This window comes from Girardinichthys multiradiatus, chromosome 4 (genome assembly GCF_021462225.1).
Source record: "Girardinichthys multiradiatus isolate DD_20200921_A chromosome 4, DD_fGirMul_XY1, whole genome shotgun sequence".
Classification (NCBI taxonomy): Eukaryota; Metazoa; Chordata; class Actinopteri; order Cyprinodontiformes; family Goodeidae; genus Girardinichthys; species Girardinichthys multiradiatus.
In genome coordinates, this window is record NC_061797.1 from 23,623,313 (window position 1) to 23,638,267 (window position 14,955).

At 39.1% G+C, this 14,955-nt stretch overlaps 1 protein-coding gene across 1 annotated transcript in view; it reads left to right on the forward strand.

Annotated features, from left to right (window-relative positions):
• Positions 1-14,955, forward strand: part of ankrd11 (ankyrin repeat domain 11) — a 115,565-nt gene that overhangs the window by 79,263 nt on the left and 21,347 nt on the right. Inside the window, 2 exon segments of the mRNA XM_047363147.1 lie at positions 6,075-6,220; positions 10,528-10,660. Of these exon segments, the coding sequence (XP_047219103.1) occupies positions 6,134-6,220; positions 10,528-10,660 (220 nt within the window). The 5' untranslated portion in view covers positions 6,075-6,133.

Consider the following 14,955-nt stretch of genomic DNA (forward strand, 5'->3'; position numbering starts at 1 on the left):
AGGACAATGCTAGAAGTGCATAAACATTTAGTTGTATGTATTTGCATGCAAACATTGTTTTTCATGCCAATAACTGCTTCTAAATCCCCCTACAGAGCCTTCATGCTGTGATTTCATCAACCCATTAGGAGGTGCATTTAGTGGTTGACTTTATTGTGACTTTATTGTAAAAATAATAACCGTTTTCCACTCATAAAAGGAAGGTCAGAGAAACGGAGCATACAGCGCATCCAATGATCAAACTGTTTTGTGGCTTTTTGTCATAGACGTCATTAAAGTGCACATCCTCTCGACTCCTAACTGTTCTGCATAGCACCAACATACATGTAAAGAAACAACTTCCTGCAGGCCTCTTTACAGTCTTGGAGATGTTTGTTAATAGGTCAATAGGCTCGCTCTCTCTCTGTACACAGTTTTCTCGCCAGCTTCTCATATAGGCCTGCATCTGTCTCATCCTTTTGTTGCTAGGCAACAGGCTTTCTTTGTATGTGCATGTGTGTGTCCTCACACGTTGCTGTGGCAATGTCAGGCTTTTGCCTGTGAGAGAGGAGAGAGAGATGTTGAAAATAGAGGGAAAGGCAGATGAGAAAGAAGTACTCCGAGAAATGAGAATGAGTCAGAGCGCTGATGAAGCTGAGGGATTGGAGAGGAAAGCGGCAACAAGCACTAGATTGTTTCTGGCCTTTCCTGCAGCCGAGCTGCATATATATACAGACCTGCCACTATCTTAGCGAGGTCACTGGCAAAGACGGCATGATTTACCGGACTGGCAGGCAGGCAGCAAACCCTGAGCTGTTATTGGATGGAGGAGAGAGGTGTAAGGAAAAGTGGACGTGCTTAGAATAGAAAATCAGAACAAGTGATTGAATTCCTCCCCACATCTCACTCCTCGGTTGCTCTTGGGCTCTCTCCACTCCAAGAGTCTAACAGATAATAGGACCACTCCCACTCACTCACATGGTAAATATATTTCACATTGAGATACCCATGTGCAACAACTATGCCTGTATAAATATCTCAGCCTTTATTTAGTGGCAGCGTATATGGAGGAATATCCATTTTAATAAGTTATAGTTTATTGCATGTTTAAACTTCCATAAAATACCTACGAAGTGTGAATATATATAAAGACTTTGTAGAAACATAACCTCAATTTGTAGATTATCATTGATGTTTATTCTTGCTCCCATTGCACCACGTAATTCAGCTCCTTTCTCAGTTCATGTTATACTTTGTCACTAATGCTTCTCTGCTGAGTACATGTTTGTGTGTGTGCATTGATGTGTCAGCCTCTTCATCTTTACGCAGGTTTATAATAACGTGAATGGGTCCAGGTCAAGGTCTGAGCAGCCAAGCTGGGCTGTGGTTGCCAGGATACAACGGCTGAGCCAGGCTGGCTTTATTTGCACACTAAACAGGAGAGCTAGCTGGTGCCGCTCTCCTGCTATACACTGTTCTCCTACATAGTATGTCAACAGACATAACCCCAAACTTGAGGCTTAATGATAATGTACTATTTAAATACCACGCTAACCCAAAGATGGTATGTATTCAATATCTTGGGGAAACATCAGCTCATACAGCTTAATATTTTTATTTATTTATTTATTTTTTTTGGAAAAAAGGTCATAAGTGTTGTTTGTTCCTTTAAATTGTAATACTCAGTGGTTTGATGCTGCAAAATTAAAGTAGTGTTAAATATGACATCTGACCTGCATAACCTGCTGATTCATATCTGATTGTGCAATATGCATTAGGGTCGGCTGGTACACATACAAAAACATGAGCCGGGGCCGACAGAGAAGCATGCCCTTCCCTTTTTGCAGCTGCTGTGTTGTTCAGCTGTCAGTGTGGAACATTTGAGTTGTGTTTTTGTGTGTACAATGAGCGAGTGTCATGGACTAGGAGTGGCTTTGGGATGGGGCAAACAAGAGATTTTCATCTCTGCACCTGTACCTTCTCTTCTTCTTGGCACTTAGTCTCTGTGTGTGTGTGTGTGTACGTGTGTGTGTGTGTGTGTGTGTGTGTGTGTGTGTGTGTGTGTGCGCGCGTGTGCTTTTGTTCCCTTCCCTCTTTGCCTTCCTCATCATTAATCAGCAGTGTGTCACAGCTGAATTTTTTGCAAAATCATGATTCCTTCTGTTAAAATTGGGCCACATCTTTTCAACTGTGAGACTGGGGCATTTCCCCATTTTTAGTGACATCGAAGTCTGAAACGGTTAAATTGTATATTTTAGTGAAAGCAGTATGGGTTTAAGGTATACTTATTTGGACAAGAGCCTTTTAGATCATATTTAAGGCAACAATTTGTTTTTGTTACTATTTTTAAGTCTTTGATTTTGTTAGGACAATGTGGTTGCTGATTGGGGCTTGTACCTAATATATTATTTATATTCCATAGTTTATCCTCTTGTATCAGAGTCTGAAAATAAGACAAATAAAGACAGTATAATTGATTTCCTGTAGACTTTTCTAAAGTTACTGAAGACTTTGCATCGTATTTATAGACTATGTGCCTTTTGCCTCTCACAAGATCAACATTGAGAGGCTGTACTTTCTAACCATGATGTCTCTGCTTTTATATTTTTTAAGAACTAACAAAAGCTAGGCTGCTGATCAAGTCTAGCAGCCAGTGGCAGCTTGTGTTACTGGGCAAGCAAGCAGTAACAAGGTGTTCAAGAGGGATTAAAAGATTCAGCAGGAGTTCCCTGTTGCTGAGGAAAAATTGCAAATAACTTCACAATAGTTTCATAAAAAGGCCAACACAAGCAAAGAAGTTAATCCAAGGGTGCTCGGTAAGGTGTAAAGCAGCAATGAATGACTACAAAAATAGCTATATCTGTGTTAAAGCTGTAGTTGTGGTCAGCTGCATGGTGGGGATTTAATGAATCCAAAATGATGGACCGTTCTGTACCCTGACATCATTTTCATGACGCTGACCATCAAAGAAGTGGACGTGTGGAGAATGTGCCTGATTTTTTTGCCTGGTCAGCAATAGACATACTGGAAAGAAAAAAAAAAAAACCTATGTCCTGGTATTGAGATGGATAGTTTTCCTTTTGAATGGCTCTTTCAGTAAATTCAGTACTCCACGTTGACACCCTTGCAGTGAACTATAATGCCAGCGTACGTAAGCTTGTGGTGTGTGCCAGTGCATCTGTGAGAGTACACAGAGTATGCTGCAATATGCTGAAGCGTTGGCCTCTCTCTGACCGCAGAGGGAGTGGCACTGAGGATAGAGAAGGTGTAGAGAGAAAGGAGTAGGATACATAAATGAGCAAAGAGATTTGAAGCAGTACTGGCTGGTCCTGCTCTTGTTTGTAAGAGGCCCTTGTTTGCTATCTAGCTCATCTTGCTTTACTCTGTTCTGCTTGGTAGCAACCCTGATTTGGCCAATGTCCTGCAGGAAGCCTTATTCTGTCGACATTGAATGAGTTTTAGGCATGCAGCAGTAAATAAATATTTATTTACTCTTTACTCTTTATTATTGAAATGTCTTGTCTAAAGTGTTTAATTTTCTACTCTGGATTTGTCACTGCTCCTTTATTTGTTTCCATAGTTTTTACCTTATTTTGTTGTCTCTATAAAATTATTTATTTTTGGTTTTTTCTGGAAGCAGTGTTTGTAGTTCTTTACAAGATAAATGTTGCATTCATTACTCGCATTAAGGTTACAATTACAGCTAATAACAAGAAACAGAGCAAAAGCTTTTATGTTCCAGTTTTGAAGGGAAATTACTGTAAGATTCAAACAGTTTGGTGTCGGCATTATCCTACTTGGTCTGCAAACGCAGAAACTCACATCACAAGACAATAAAACGTGGCAAGCACATTTATGACGTTTGCTCTTTTTACGTCTGTCTTGTAATTGTTAAAGAGCTAACAAACAAAAAAACAGCTTGAGAAATTACAAACTTCAGCAGCACAAAAGTCTGGCTTTTTTTTTTTTATTACCTATTATGGAGGGAAATTTCTCAAATGTCCGCCGCACTTCCGTACACAGAATTACACGTGAGGAGGAAATCGGCTTCAGTACATACAGCGTACACAGAGAAACATGGTGTCAGCGGATATTTTGTGAGTCTTGACTGGGATAAAATTACAAAGGAAACGATGACTGCAGTTTTGAACTGGGTTTTTCTCAGTGTGTGCCATCGTGTGACTGCTTGCTTGCACACATCATTTTCTCGTGTTTCGCAAATCAACGAAACGCTCTGCTGCTATAACCATCAATCATAGTAGTCTCAAAATAGTGCGCATTATTGTTCTAGAAGCCCAGCTGACCTAGTTTGAGGTGTGTGTCTGTGTCGCTGCAAGGTTTGTTTATTTCTCAGAGTAGACGACCTTCCTGCCACTTTGTTTGTTGTGGTGAGATGTGGGAGGTCAGAGGACGTAAAGTTGATTGCCTACCAGTAACACAGTGGGAGTAACAATGAAGCACAGAAGAGAGGAAGGGGGCCAGGGGTTTGCTGTGGCTCTCTTTTCACACAACAGTAAATGGGCCGAATCTGTCGTCCACTTTAGCTGAGCTGATCTGGTTGGCTTGCTGGCTCTCTTGAAGTGACTGATTTGACTGAAAGGATATAAATAGCTTTCCCTCAATAGGATAAAGCAGGGTGGGGGGAAGGGAGGGATAGGGAAGTGGCGCCAGGGATGATAGTGGGGGTGTCTCAGAGTAGAGGAAAAATAATGCTACCATGGTCTCATCTGGCTAGTCAGTCACAGAGATGATCGTACATTGACGCAGAGAAGAAAACGCATAATGGAGAATTAAATTTAGAGAGCAAATGTTTGAGTAATTCATGGCCCTGTGAAGCAGAGGTACATGCAGGAAGGAGGCACACAGAAATGCACCGTTTCCTTGTTTTGCACTACTGCACCAAACAAAGAAGATGCTAATAACAGAGAAATATTAAAACTGCCTCCATAAATCTCTATAAACAACTGGCCATAGCAGGTAGAATTAAGTGTGTCGTTGAAGTGGTTTAACTTTTCTGTGGAAATGGTAGGTATGTTGTAAAGCTCCCATTTACAAAGATATGCTTGCTGTGGCTGTAAGTGGCTGTTTGGGTTTTTGTTTAGACGTGCCTGTCATGTTTCTCAAGACATTCTTTAGCTGTCTTGACTTTGCTTTCTATGCAAAAACATGGGGTTACACTACATGTCACATGACCTACCCAGTTGTCATAATACCGGTCGATTTATTTATCCTTTAATTTTTTGTGTCTTGTTCAGAGTATGCTGCCTCAAAATATGGCAAACTGTGTGCGATTTAATTTTGCAGGTTCCTAAAAGGTAACTCTTGCATGCATTGTCTTTACCACTGATTAGTTTTTGTATTCTATCTTTTTTGTTTTTGTGTTGTTTTCTTACCTGTTGTTTTGTTTTGTTTTGAGAAATGTGCTCCTTGCTGAGGAAATCAGGTTTTATATACTGCGATAAAACTTCAAGGCCCGGATATTCACCTTTCCCTGTGAACCTGGAAGTTCTGCTCCTGAGACGGGTTTATTGTTGTTTGTTTGGTGAATTATAATCCAAATATTCTTGTTATGTTATCCACTATCAGCTCAATCGGCTTCAGGACAGAGTTTGTATTTAACGTGGTTTGCCTTTGAAAAAAGGGTTTTAATAGTTGGCTTAAATGTGTTGTCAAGAACTGCTAAGGGTGAAAATCGTTGAGGGAGCAAAGTTAGGTCACCCAGATGTAAGGGCACTGGAGAAGCATGCCAAATTGAGCATAAAAAATATGTTTAACTAAATGTTTCAATAAATGGATTATCAAAGTAACTCTTGAGGTATTTATCTAATCCATGTGGCTTATAAATGTAAATCATCAGGGTTCTACAAAGGTCTTCAAAACGTCATAGATTTAAGTTCCTGAATTATGCAGAAACTCAGTTTCAATCTCACCTGAAGATCTTCTGTAGCTTTTCCTTGCTTAGTTTATCTTCTCCTTTCCTAAATGCCCCCGCCCTCTGAATCATACTGATGGCTTCAATATCTGGCAATGTGTGAGCAAGTTAAAAGTCATGTCGCAGCCAGCTGCTAACCTCCTGTACAATTTCTTTGTTTCAGACGGTCGACGACGATGCAATGGCAGCGTGAATGAAGCTTGGCGTGGGGAGACCTGAACGATGCCCAAAGGTGGGGGTTCTAAAACCCCCCAGCTGGACCACTTCCCACTCAACCCCGACATGGTGGAAAAGCAGGGTGGGAAAAAGGTATGGAGAACCTTTGAAGCGTTACGTCCCCAGACATAAATGAAAAGTTTTTATTCGTTTTGGATTGGTCACCAGAAACCTTAAGTGAGATATTTGTTCTTTAAACCCCATCTTGAATATCACTTGACTACATACAGACCCTTGGGGAATATCACAAAATAACCCGGGAATTACCCTGAATTACATCCAGTGATTACAGTGATTACCATTACAGTTTCACCACACTGTCTGCATTCTTTCCCTGTTTTGCTATCCCCATGCACGTTTTTAATCTATTAAGTCCCATATAAATGACCACGTCGCCAGATTTATTCAACTTGTGAAAATGTCAGGTCAGCAAACACATGCAGCATGGGTCCAATGTCTAACCAGCAAAGGGATGAGATGGCCGTTGACTTCGGTGGAGCAAATTTAAATGAATCTACTCTGTTTTAATTCCCTTCCCTGTTTGAGTCTTAATACAAATGTGTCCTTGGTTAGACTGTTAACTAACAGTAGAGACAGGATGTTTTGCTGGTTGCTTTTCAAATCGTGAACTTTACTGAGTTGACATGCAATTTTGTGCTGGATCTGCCAATCAGTTTGTTTTTGAGACGTCTGTTAAAAAGTCTGCACGGGATATTACATAATAGGACAGAAAGCACAGAGACAGCCTAATCCAAAAATAACTGTGGCTTGTTGTCCAAGAAAGCAGAACCCACCACATGAGAATGGGGTTTTACAGAATTGGTTAAAGTGAGAGATTGGACCAAATATTTATTTCTTACATTTGTATTCTTTCACCTGAGTTGAGTCGCCTAGGTTTTTTCAGTTGGTATCAAGGAACATTTAACCACAATCAGTTATTGTTTAGAAACATTGAAATCACAGGTAGTTATTAGAATGGACTGTAAAACCAACATTTCATGTTGAATATAGTAATAGAGTGGAAATAGAGATCTAAAAATGGATTTGCACACAGAGCAGCTTGAAATAAAATCTAAATCTGCACGTCAGGGTGGACTGTCTCTGTTTACTCGTAATCCGCCCGTAAACTCCATCTCATCTGTTAGATGTGTTTTACACTTTATTTGCCTTCATCCGCATTTTAATCTGTCAGGTGATGCATAAAAAAATGCTTCTAAGAAATCGTATAAAAAATCTGTAATGATGATAACGTTTTAGCTATGCACTGCTACTTTATTCTTAACGTAACCACATCTAAATTAACACACTTATGCAATGTCCTTTCATCCTGGAACGTTTTAATTTGTGCCCTCCAGGCAGATTTCAGATGTGCAATTTGATTTCTACTACATCCGACATCTTTACTGTTTGCTTTAGACTAGAAGGGGGATAGCATCCTCTTTAATTGAACGTGGGTGGAGCTATACCTTCCTGATTATTAAAATGTTTTGCACTGCACGATGATGGTCATGGTTTACATCAACAGTCAACCTGCCAGCACTGACTGGCAAAGAAAGACATTGCCTATGCAGGCGTAGATTTACAGCCCTCTGCAAAAGATTGCATCAGGCTCTGCCACGCAGGGAGGGAGGGATGGGAGGGAGGGAGGGGAAAGGTGCAAGGGGGTGGGTAGAAATATTGTCACTGCTAAGAGACCACCAAATAGGCTGTAATGTGAACAAAGATCTAAGAAAAGTCATCTTGTCAAAGCTTTAAGATTTAATATAACAAAAATATATTTTCATTAAATGTGTTTTTCTCTCCTTTCAAGAAGTGTTTGCATAGTCTGTTGATGTCCTCTTCTAAATGGCATGTAGCTCAGATGTCTCTATCATGCTTTTGCTTATATTATGTGTTCTGCTGCAGAAGCCTTTGTATAATGGAGTGTAGACTGAGATTAGTTCACTGTAGCAGACAGTGTTTGTGTCTACTGTACCATGACGTCATGGTCTTATGACTGGGCCAGGGCAGGGCAGTGGGAGGTGTTTGAAGAGTTGACAAATAATAGAAAATCCAGCCTGGCATAAAGATGAATTATTATATCCTTTTCTCTAAATGGCTTATCTGATTTTTATTTCCTAAAGAGTTTATTTCTATAAATGCTTGTTTCTGATAATGTGATTATTTTATAAAGAATAAAAAAAAAAAAAAAAACTGACAATTTGATTTTAGAAGATGTTTCATAATTTTTCCAGAAATAGTGGATTCAACACATTTTCTCACATGAACGTGTTTGTTTTCAGGGTGCTCTTGCAGGTTCTGTTTTTCACACACTTGGCAGCAAAGGGTACATTTAATACGTCTCTGTGATTAAACTGCATCTGCATTTAACTTCCTAGGACACAGGCTGGAAAGTGCTAAGTGTTTTCACACATTTGTTTTTATTCCTTTTAAAACAGCAGCTACAGAGGCTACGCCCCTCTGAAATAGTTCAGTACCGTATGTTCTGATGGGTCAGCTCAGCTCATTCAGCCTGCCGGAGCAATCGGGAACCTCAAACTTTAGTGTTAGGACCACATTTAAAGATTTCAACCGGTGCAGGAGCAGTTATTTTGTGGCTCTCATGTAGGAAAACATCAGGAAAACATGTAATTATGAATCTGTTGATAAATATTGTATCATCATAAAAATATCCCACATTTTCTTGACTCTTTTCATTTTCATCATTACCACTTTCTGAGCTGTAGCATCTCGGCCACTAAAAATATATTCATGGTTTTTTATCATGTGCTGTTAGAGACCATCCAACTGAACCAATATATTCTTGGCATGCAATTGCACTTGAAGCATGATGTCTAATCGAATGTTAAATTCAAGTAGTCCTTTAGGACTGTGATGTTCTAAACACTGAAACTGCAAGAGTGATTCAATATATTATGCAGCTCAGCTCTCAAGAAAAGTAAAAACTATACCATCAAGAAAAAATTACAATTAGATTTTATTTATTTTTTACTGATATCTAGAAATTTATGTCTTTTAGTTTTGTATTCTCAGTGAAACATGTTATACCAAATTAAAATATAAACTTTTGTAGTAGGGGTTTTTTTTACCTCTCAGCAGCTGTCCTGTCCCAAAATTGAAAAAAAGCATTTTATTAAAGATAAATTCCTTGTGAAGCAGTCATACTTTATCAGACAACAGAGCTTTTAAATAGTAAGTGAAATGCAACCCATTAACATTGTACAATAATTGACAAATGCCAGTACTGTAGTTAATCTTGTGGCATTAAACAGAAGGCAGCCATAACCCCTTTATGCCTAAAAGAAAAACCAATCCTCAATCAGCTGCCACAGTTTGCCTTTGATAACTCTAAAAGCAGACGAAACAGAAGCTGTTCAGCACGCAGAAGGCTGTGCTTTCACATAACTAGATGGTGTCGTGGAAGCGGGTAGGTGACAGAAAACAGCTCTGGTGTGAGTTGTGTGCTGCATGTGTTGCCTTCCTCTTTATTCATACAAGCTGATTCAACTTTGTGGCCAGCTTTGCGTCAGAGTCGAAGCGCTGTCAGAAAGAGATCATACCCCAGCCTTGTTCTGCCTCTGTTTTGGCACATGATTTCGACACCCAGCAAAGGTGCAGCAGGCCGTACGTGTCGTCCTTATAGGACTGTAATTTATCTAACACATAGCTACACTTAATGCAAGTTACTGCTTAGAGAAAATATGCAGAGTTGGCATTTGAGTTGGCAAGAAAATGAGAAGTTGTAAGTTAGGATTTAATTTAGTGTATTTGTTCTTGTTAGATACGTCCTTTTTCACTTCACCAGGAAGCAGCCAGTAACAGACGTTCTATAACATTTTATATTAATCAAGTTATAGCTGCTTTATTATGACTGTTTAACTGAAATGTAATTAGTCATTATGTAAGAAGAGACAGATAACCAAAAATTCCCTAATCCTCCATTTTTCTTTTATCCAAATGGTTCAAATCCTTGTCAGGATAAACCTTTAATAACAACACAGCAATGACACGGGTTGGACGAACACACAAGTATCTACTTCTGTTGATGACAGATAAGTTTGGTCGTCTGATTGTTTCCAGCAGCCTTAGGCCACTGAACGGAGCAGGCGTCAGCTTGGCCTCTTATCCTCGTGTTTTTTCTATAACTGTGGCGAGGTAATCTAGGAAAGAACTTTATGGAAAAACGGTTTAAAAACCCCGCAGAGGTTGGAAAAGTCAGCGCAGAAAAAGACACTGAAGTCCTGTGGACTGCAGAAACCACAAATGGCTGTGGTCTATTTTAAGTTTTACTCTTAACAGATATGTAGAAATTGAAATCACATTTCCGTCACCTCATCTGTACACGTGTGCGTTGTGCTGTTTTAAAATAGTATCAGTGATTACTTTTGTCTCTTTTGCAGGATAAAGTGTTGACAAATAAGACTCCCAAATTGGATCGCAGCGATGGGGTCAAAGAGATGAAAGAAAAGGCCCCTAAAAGGAAACTGCCCTTCACTGCTGGAGCAAATGGAGACCAGAAAGATTCCGACTCAGGTAGGAGAAAGTTGTAATGTGTCTGAGGATCTGATCTGCATTCTCATGTTGACTTTCAAGTGCAAATCAAAGAGGCAGGGGTCTGCATTTCATCACATCCTTCAAGGTTGATGGGAAGTTACTGTGCTTTCACAAAGGAGGTTGGACTTTGTCGAGTTAAAGTGCCTCTAGCTCTAGTTTTAAGGTAGCTGTATATCTGGGAGAGCCAAGGAGTTTTACCTGCTGTCTGAAAGGAGGGAGAGACCACCAGTTAACTGTGAAACGGTAACATGTACATTCCTGGTTTAATATTTACTTTGATTAGGGAACAAGGCATTACAACTCGTGCTTGTTTGACTTTGGGTTTAAAGGACCCGAGATTTAGTTTGTTGATACTGCAGCAAATCAGAGGCTGAGATTGCAGTTTTCATTTGCGACACTGGCTGAGTTGCTACATCATGTTAAGCACAGTGACCACACTGAGCTATGTGCTCCAGATAGGGAAAGAAATCAAGCAGTATTGCAACACATGACTGTAATGGCTTGGGTTTATGTTTGATCAAAGTAGAAATATACTTTTTGTAGATATGTGGATTTGTATTTGGGTCCTGTGCGCTTCAAAGAACTTATGAATCCCTAGAATATCTTGAGCCCTCATCGCTCCTTTGATTGTGACTCTTAAATACTTGCGGTGTGTCATTTTATGCAAGCCTTTTGAAATGCTTATATTAATGTGGGAAGAATAGTTATTCCTCTCTTTCTTCAGAAGTTGTGTATAATAATAATAATAATAATATAATTATTGTTGCTTGGAACAATAAATAAATAAAATTAGAAAAATAAATGAATGAAAACAATTAGCCATTCTTAATAGTTTAGTAACTGTTAAAGATTATTTTCCCTGTTTGTTTTGCCGGTGTGAGGAAGTAAAGTGAGCTTTTGAAAATATATTTTGCATGCAAGCTTTATCTTTCATTTTTGGCTACTGGCTTGGTTTTTTATGTTCTGACTCAACTAGGTCAGTGTCTCACATCTCTGACAATTTATCCCTCCATCCACACCTACCTATGCCTCTGTTGATTGGTATAGTTTTAAATTTAGCAAAGGGAAATTAGCTTTCCTGAAAGGGTGGTCACAGCAGCTTCTGCAACATGAATACGTTTTTGCTTTGAGTCTGCTAGAAAATGTTAAAACTTTGAGGAATGATGACGGGCAGCAGCTCTACAAAAAGCTTAGTGGATACATTGTGGGAAATGACTCTTGGCTAAAGGAGCTGCATTGAGCTGAAACAAAAATCTGAACTTTCTACCATTTTCACTCATTATGCTGTGATGGAGGCAAAAAATGCCATCCTCTATCCTTGTCTAGTTCTGTAGCTTTTTCTTGAATTTTGATATGTTTGAACCAGTCACATGTGTAGCAGTCAGGCAGTAGTGGCAGCGTTCCCTAACCTGAGCCAAAGCAGAAGGAGAGGCATTGTTTAGCTCAAGTCCATTGGCTACAGACTGTTGAATACCAAAGCAAAGTTTTGTTGCAAATGACTGAGAAAAAATGCACACGTTTTCCTTAATAGTTGGCTTGATTTGCCCATCTCTAGAAGCAGCACAGTCTGGGTGCACAAACAGAGCAGTTCTAACTTTAACCCTACCTTGAGCCTCTTACATTAATCAGTAGAATCTGATGCAGATATAAACATGCTTGGGATAATGCAAAACAGCGTCGGTTGTATTTTGTAGCATGGAATAAATTTGGATAGCCAGCGCAGAGACACACACATGCACAGAGAGACCAATCAGCTTGACAGTCATGGAGCCAATGACCTTCTTGCTGCAAGGCAACAGTGCTGGCAACTGCAGCTCCCTTGTTATTCATGAATGACAAAACGATCCTCAGTGGAGGGGTTAGTGGTTGATTGTTTGTAACGAACAGCTAGCTGAAACAGGCATATGTGACAATAGCTGAATATTTCGGTTTCATGATCATTAATGATCTCACTCTCTGCAGCTACCATCTCAGTTTCAAAATAACTAGTTTCCATTAGGTGACAGGCACAGAATGAGATGATTGAGAAATATAAACTCAACACATCTTGTAAGGATTGGAACACAGAGGCTGCATGAGACTGATTCGTGTTTTACCAGAGGTAGACACTGGAGTAGGGCTGCACAATATTAGGAAAACATCCGATGTGCAGTAATATTGGTGAAAGCTGGGATAACAATATGAGTTGTGATAAATAAATTAATTTTGGTAATGTCTTTATGCTTTGGGTTCATAGCAAATATAGACCCCCTATAATGAGTAGTCCATGCTGTTAATATGTCCATGAAGCTAATATTAAAACAAGTAGCGTTAGTTGTGTCTTCTGGTAGGTTTACTACTTCACTGCTGCAGATACAGGAGCTTTACTCACCTTTTTAATTTGCTGTCAGATGTCAGTGTGGTGGTGTTAGCTTGTAGCGTTAGCATAGCTGGAATGTTGCATCCCTAGCATTTTGTTTTTTTTCCTGTCAGTCTGCCTCATTAAGAAAATACCTCAGAACAACGCTTTGTGCTTGCCATGATGGCTAAAAAGGTGTTTGTTTTTTTTTTTCTTGGTGTACTCAACATGCGAGCAGAGTTGAAAACCTCCAGCAGCAGCTCATTGTTTTGGTCAGGTTGGGCTGCAGGAAGGGGAGATGCTGAGCATGTGTTATTGCAGCAAATTCAATTGGGTCAGTTTATAGGGATTTTGATGCAAATAAGTATCTCTGAATAATTCTTTTTTTTCTATATCAATCCTATCGAAATATTTGTTTTTTGTTTTTTCGAAACTTTTATTATTTTGGCAACCATAGCATTGCTCAGTGAAATAGAGCATAAAATTGTTATAGATAAAGAGTCAAACCATAGTTTGACTATATAAATATATAATATAGAATATAACATATGGTTAAAGATAACTGTGACTCGTAACAAAAGCCGGAGCAAGTCATTAAGTAACTAAGACTAATGAAATAACAGAATATAGCAGATGTTTGTTGCCAGCTGGCGAGGAGGATCGTGATGTGGTTGATCCAATGTCATTGGCCTTGTGCCTTTGTTCCTTATCGTATTTCACGCTTCTTTATTGTTGAATTACTTTTTGGTTGTTCCCTTTGCAGATTAAGCCAATTTTCACCAATCAGCAGTGGAAATCTACACATAATAATCCTCATTTTACTGGCTTCTTGTAAACTACATGCAAGACATGTGTGAGCTAGGGAAATAGTTTTTTAGTTTCATGAAAACAGCAATCACTACTCCAGATATAAAGCTTTTCAGAATGGATTCGGCTGCATGTAAAGTCTGTTTCAGCCTCTAATTAAAATGGGAATATTTAGTATTTAATGAATTAGAATGTAGTGAAGTGAGCCAAAAATGTGTGAAAAAGCAGGTTTAAAAATTCCTTGTGTTGTCAGAAACTCTGAGCTTTATTTGGCATTCATCAGTTTTTAGGATCTCCAAGCAATGCCATGACCACGTCCTGAGGAGTGCTAAACAGCAGCATTCCTCTCTCTTGAGATCATCTCACTTCCACTTCTTCCCTGTTTAAGCACAGCAGAGTTCAGCCTATGAGGGAGCCACCTCAGATGGTTTTACTACTCCACTCCTGTTTTTATTTTCTAGTTTGTTTGTTACCCATGACATCTTGAAAGGCAGTTTCATCTTTGGTACTCTGAAGTTCAAGTCAATTTAAGAGTTATTAAACCTTCTGTTTAATGTGCAATAAACTGAACTTTCTTTCAAAATTAATCATTAATCATATAATGCTAAAAAGCTGTCTTATATAATAAGTAATGGTAAAAAATAAGTGTTGACATCCAGTCTGTTAGACAAGAGTCTGGGTTGACCCAGCACAAAGTCGCAGTCCACACGGTCGAGTTAGCAACACAAGAGAACAAGAATCACAGCTGTAAACACTTTAAGGTCAATTTAGGGTCACTTACAGGCCTAAATGCTGTGAGAAGATAGATCTGATCACACTACCATTATTATCAATACGTTCTTTTTTTATTTTATTCTCCTTGATGAGAATTTCATCACAACAATTATCGGAAATTATTGACAACTGTAGAAAGTAACGCACCCACTCACCTTAAGGTAAGATTTGTTGCCATGTTGAGATGTTATCTCACACAGATTCTCCAAAAATGTGATTGAGGCTTTAGGTGAGATAGAAATAAGTTGAATCTGCTAGTTAATGCAGCAAATAAGTCAATTCTGACATGCCTCCACACTGGGACATTTCAGGACTTTGGTCCATGTTTGAAAACAGCTTTCGTTGTTTGCATTAA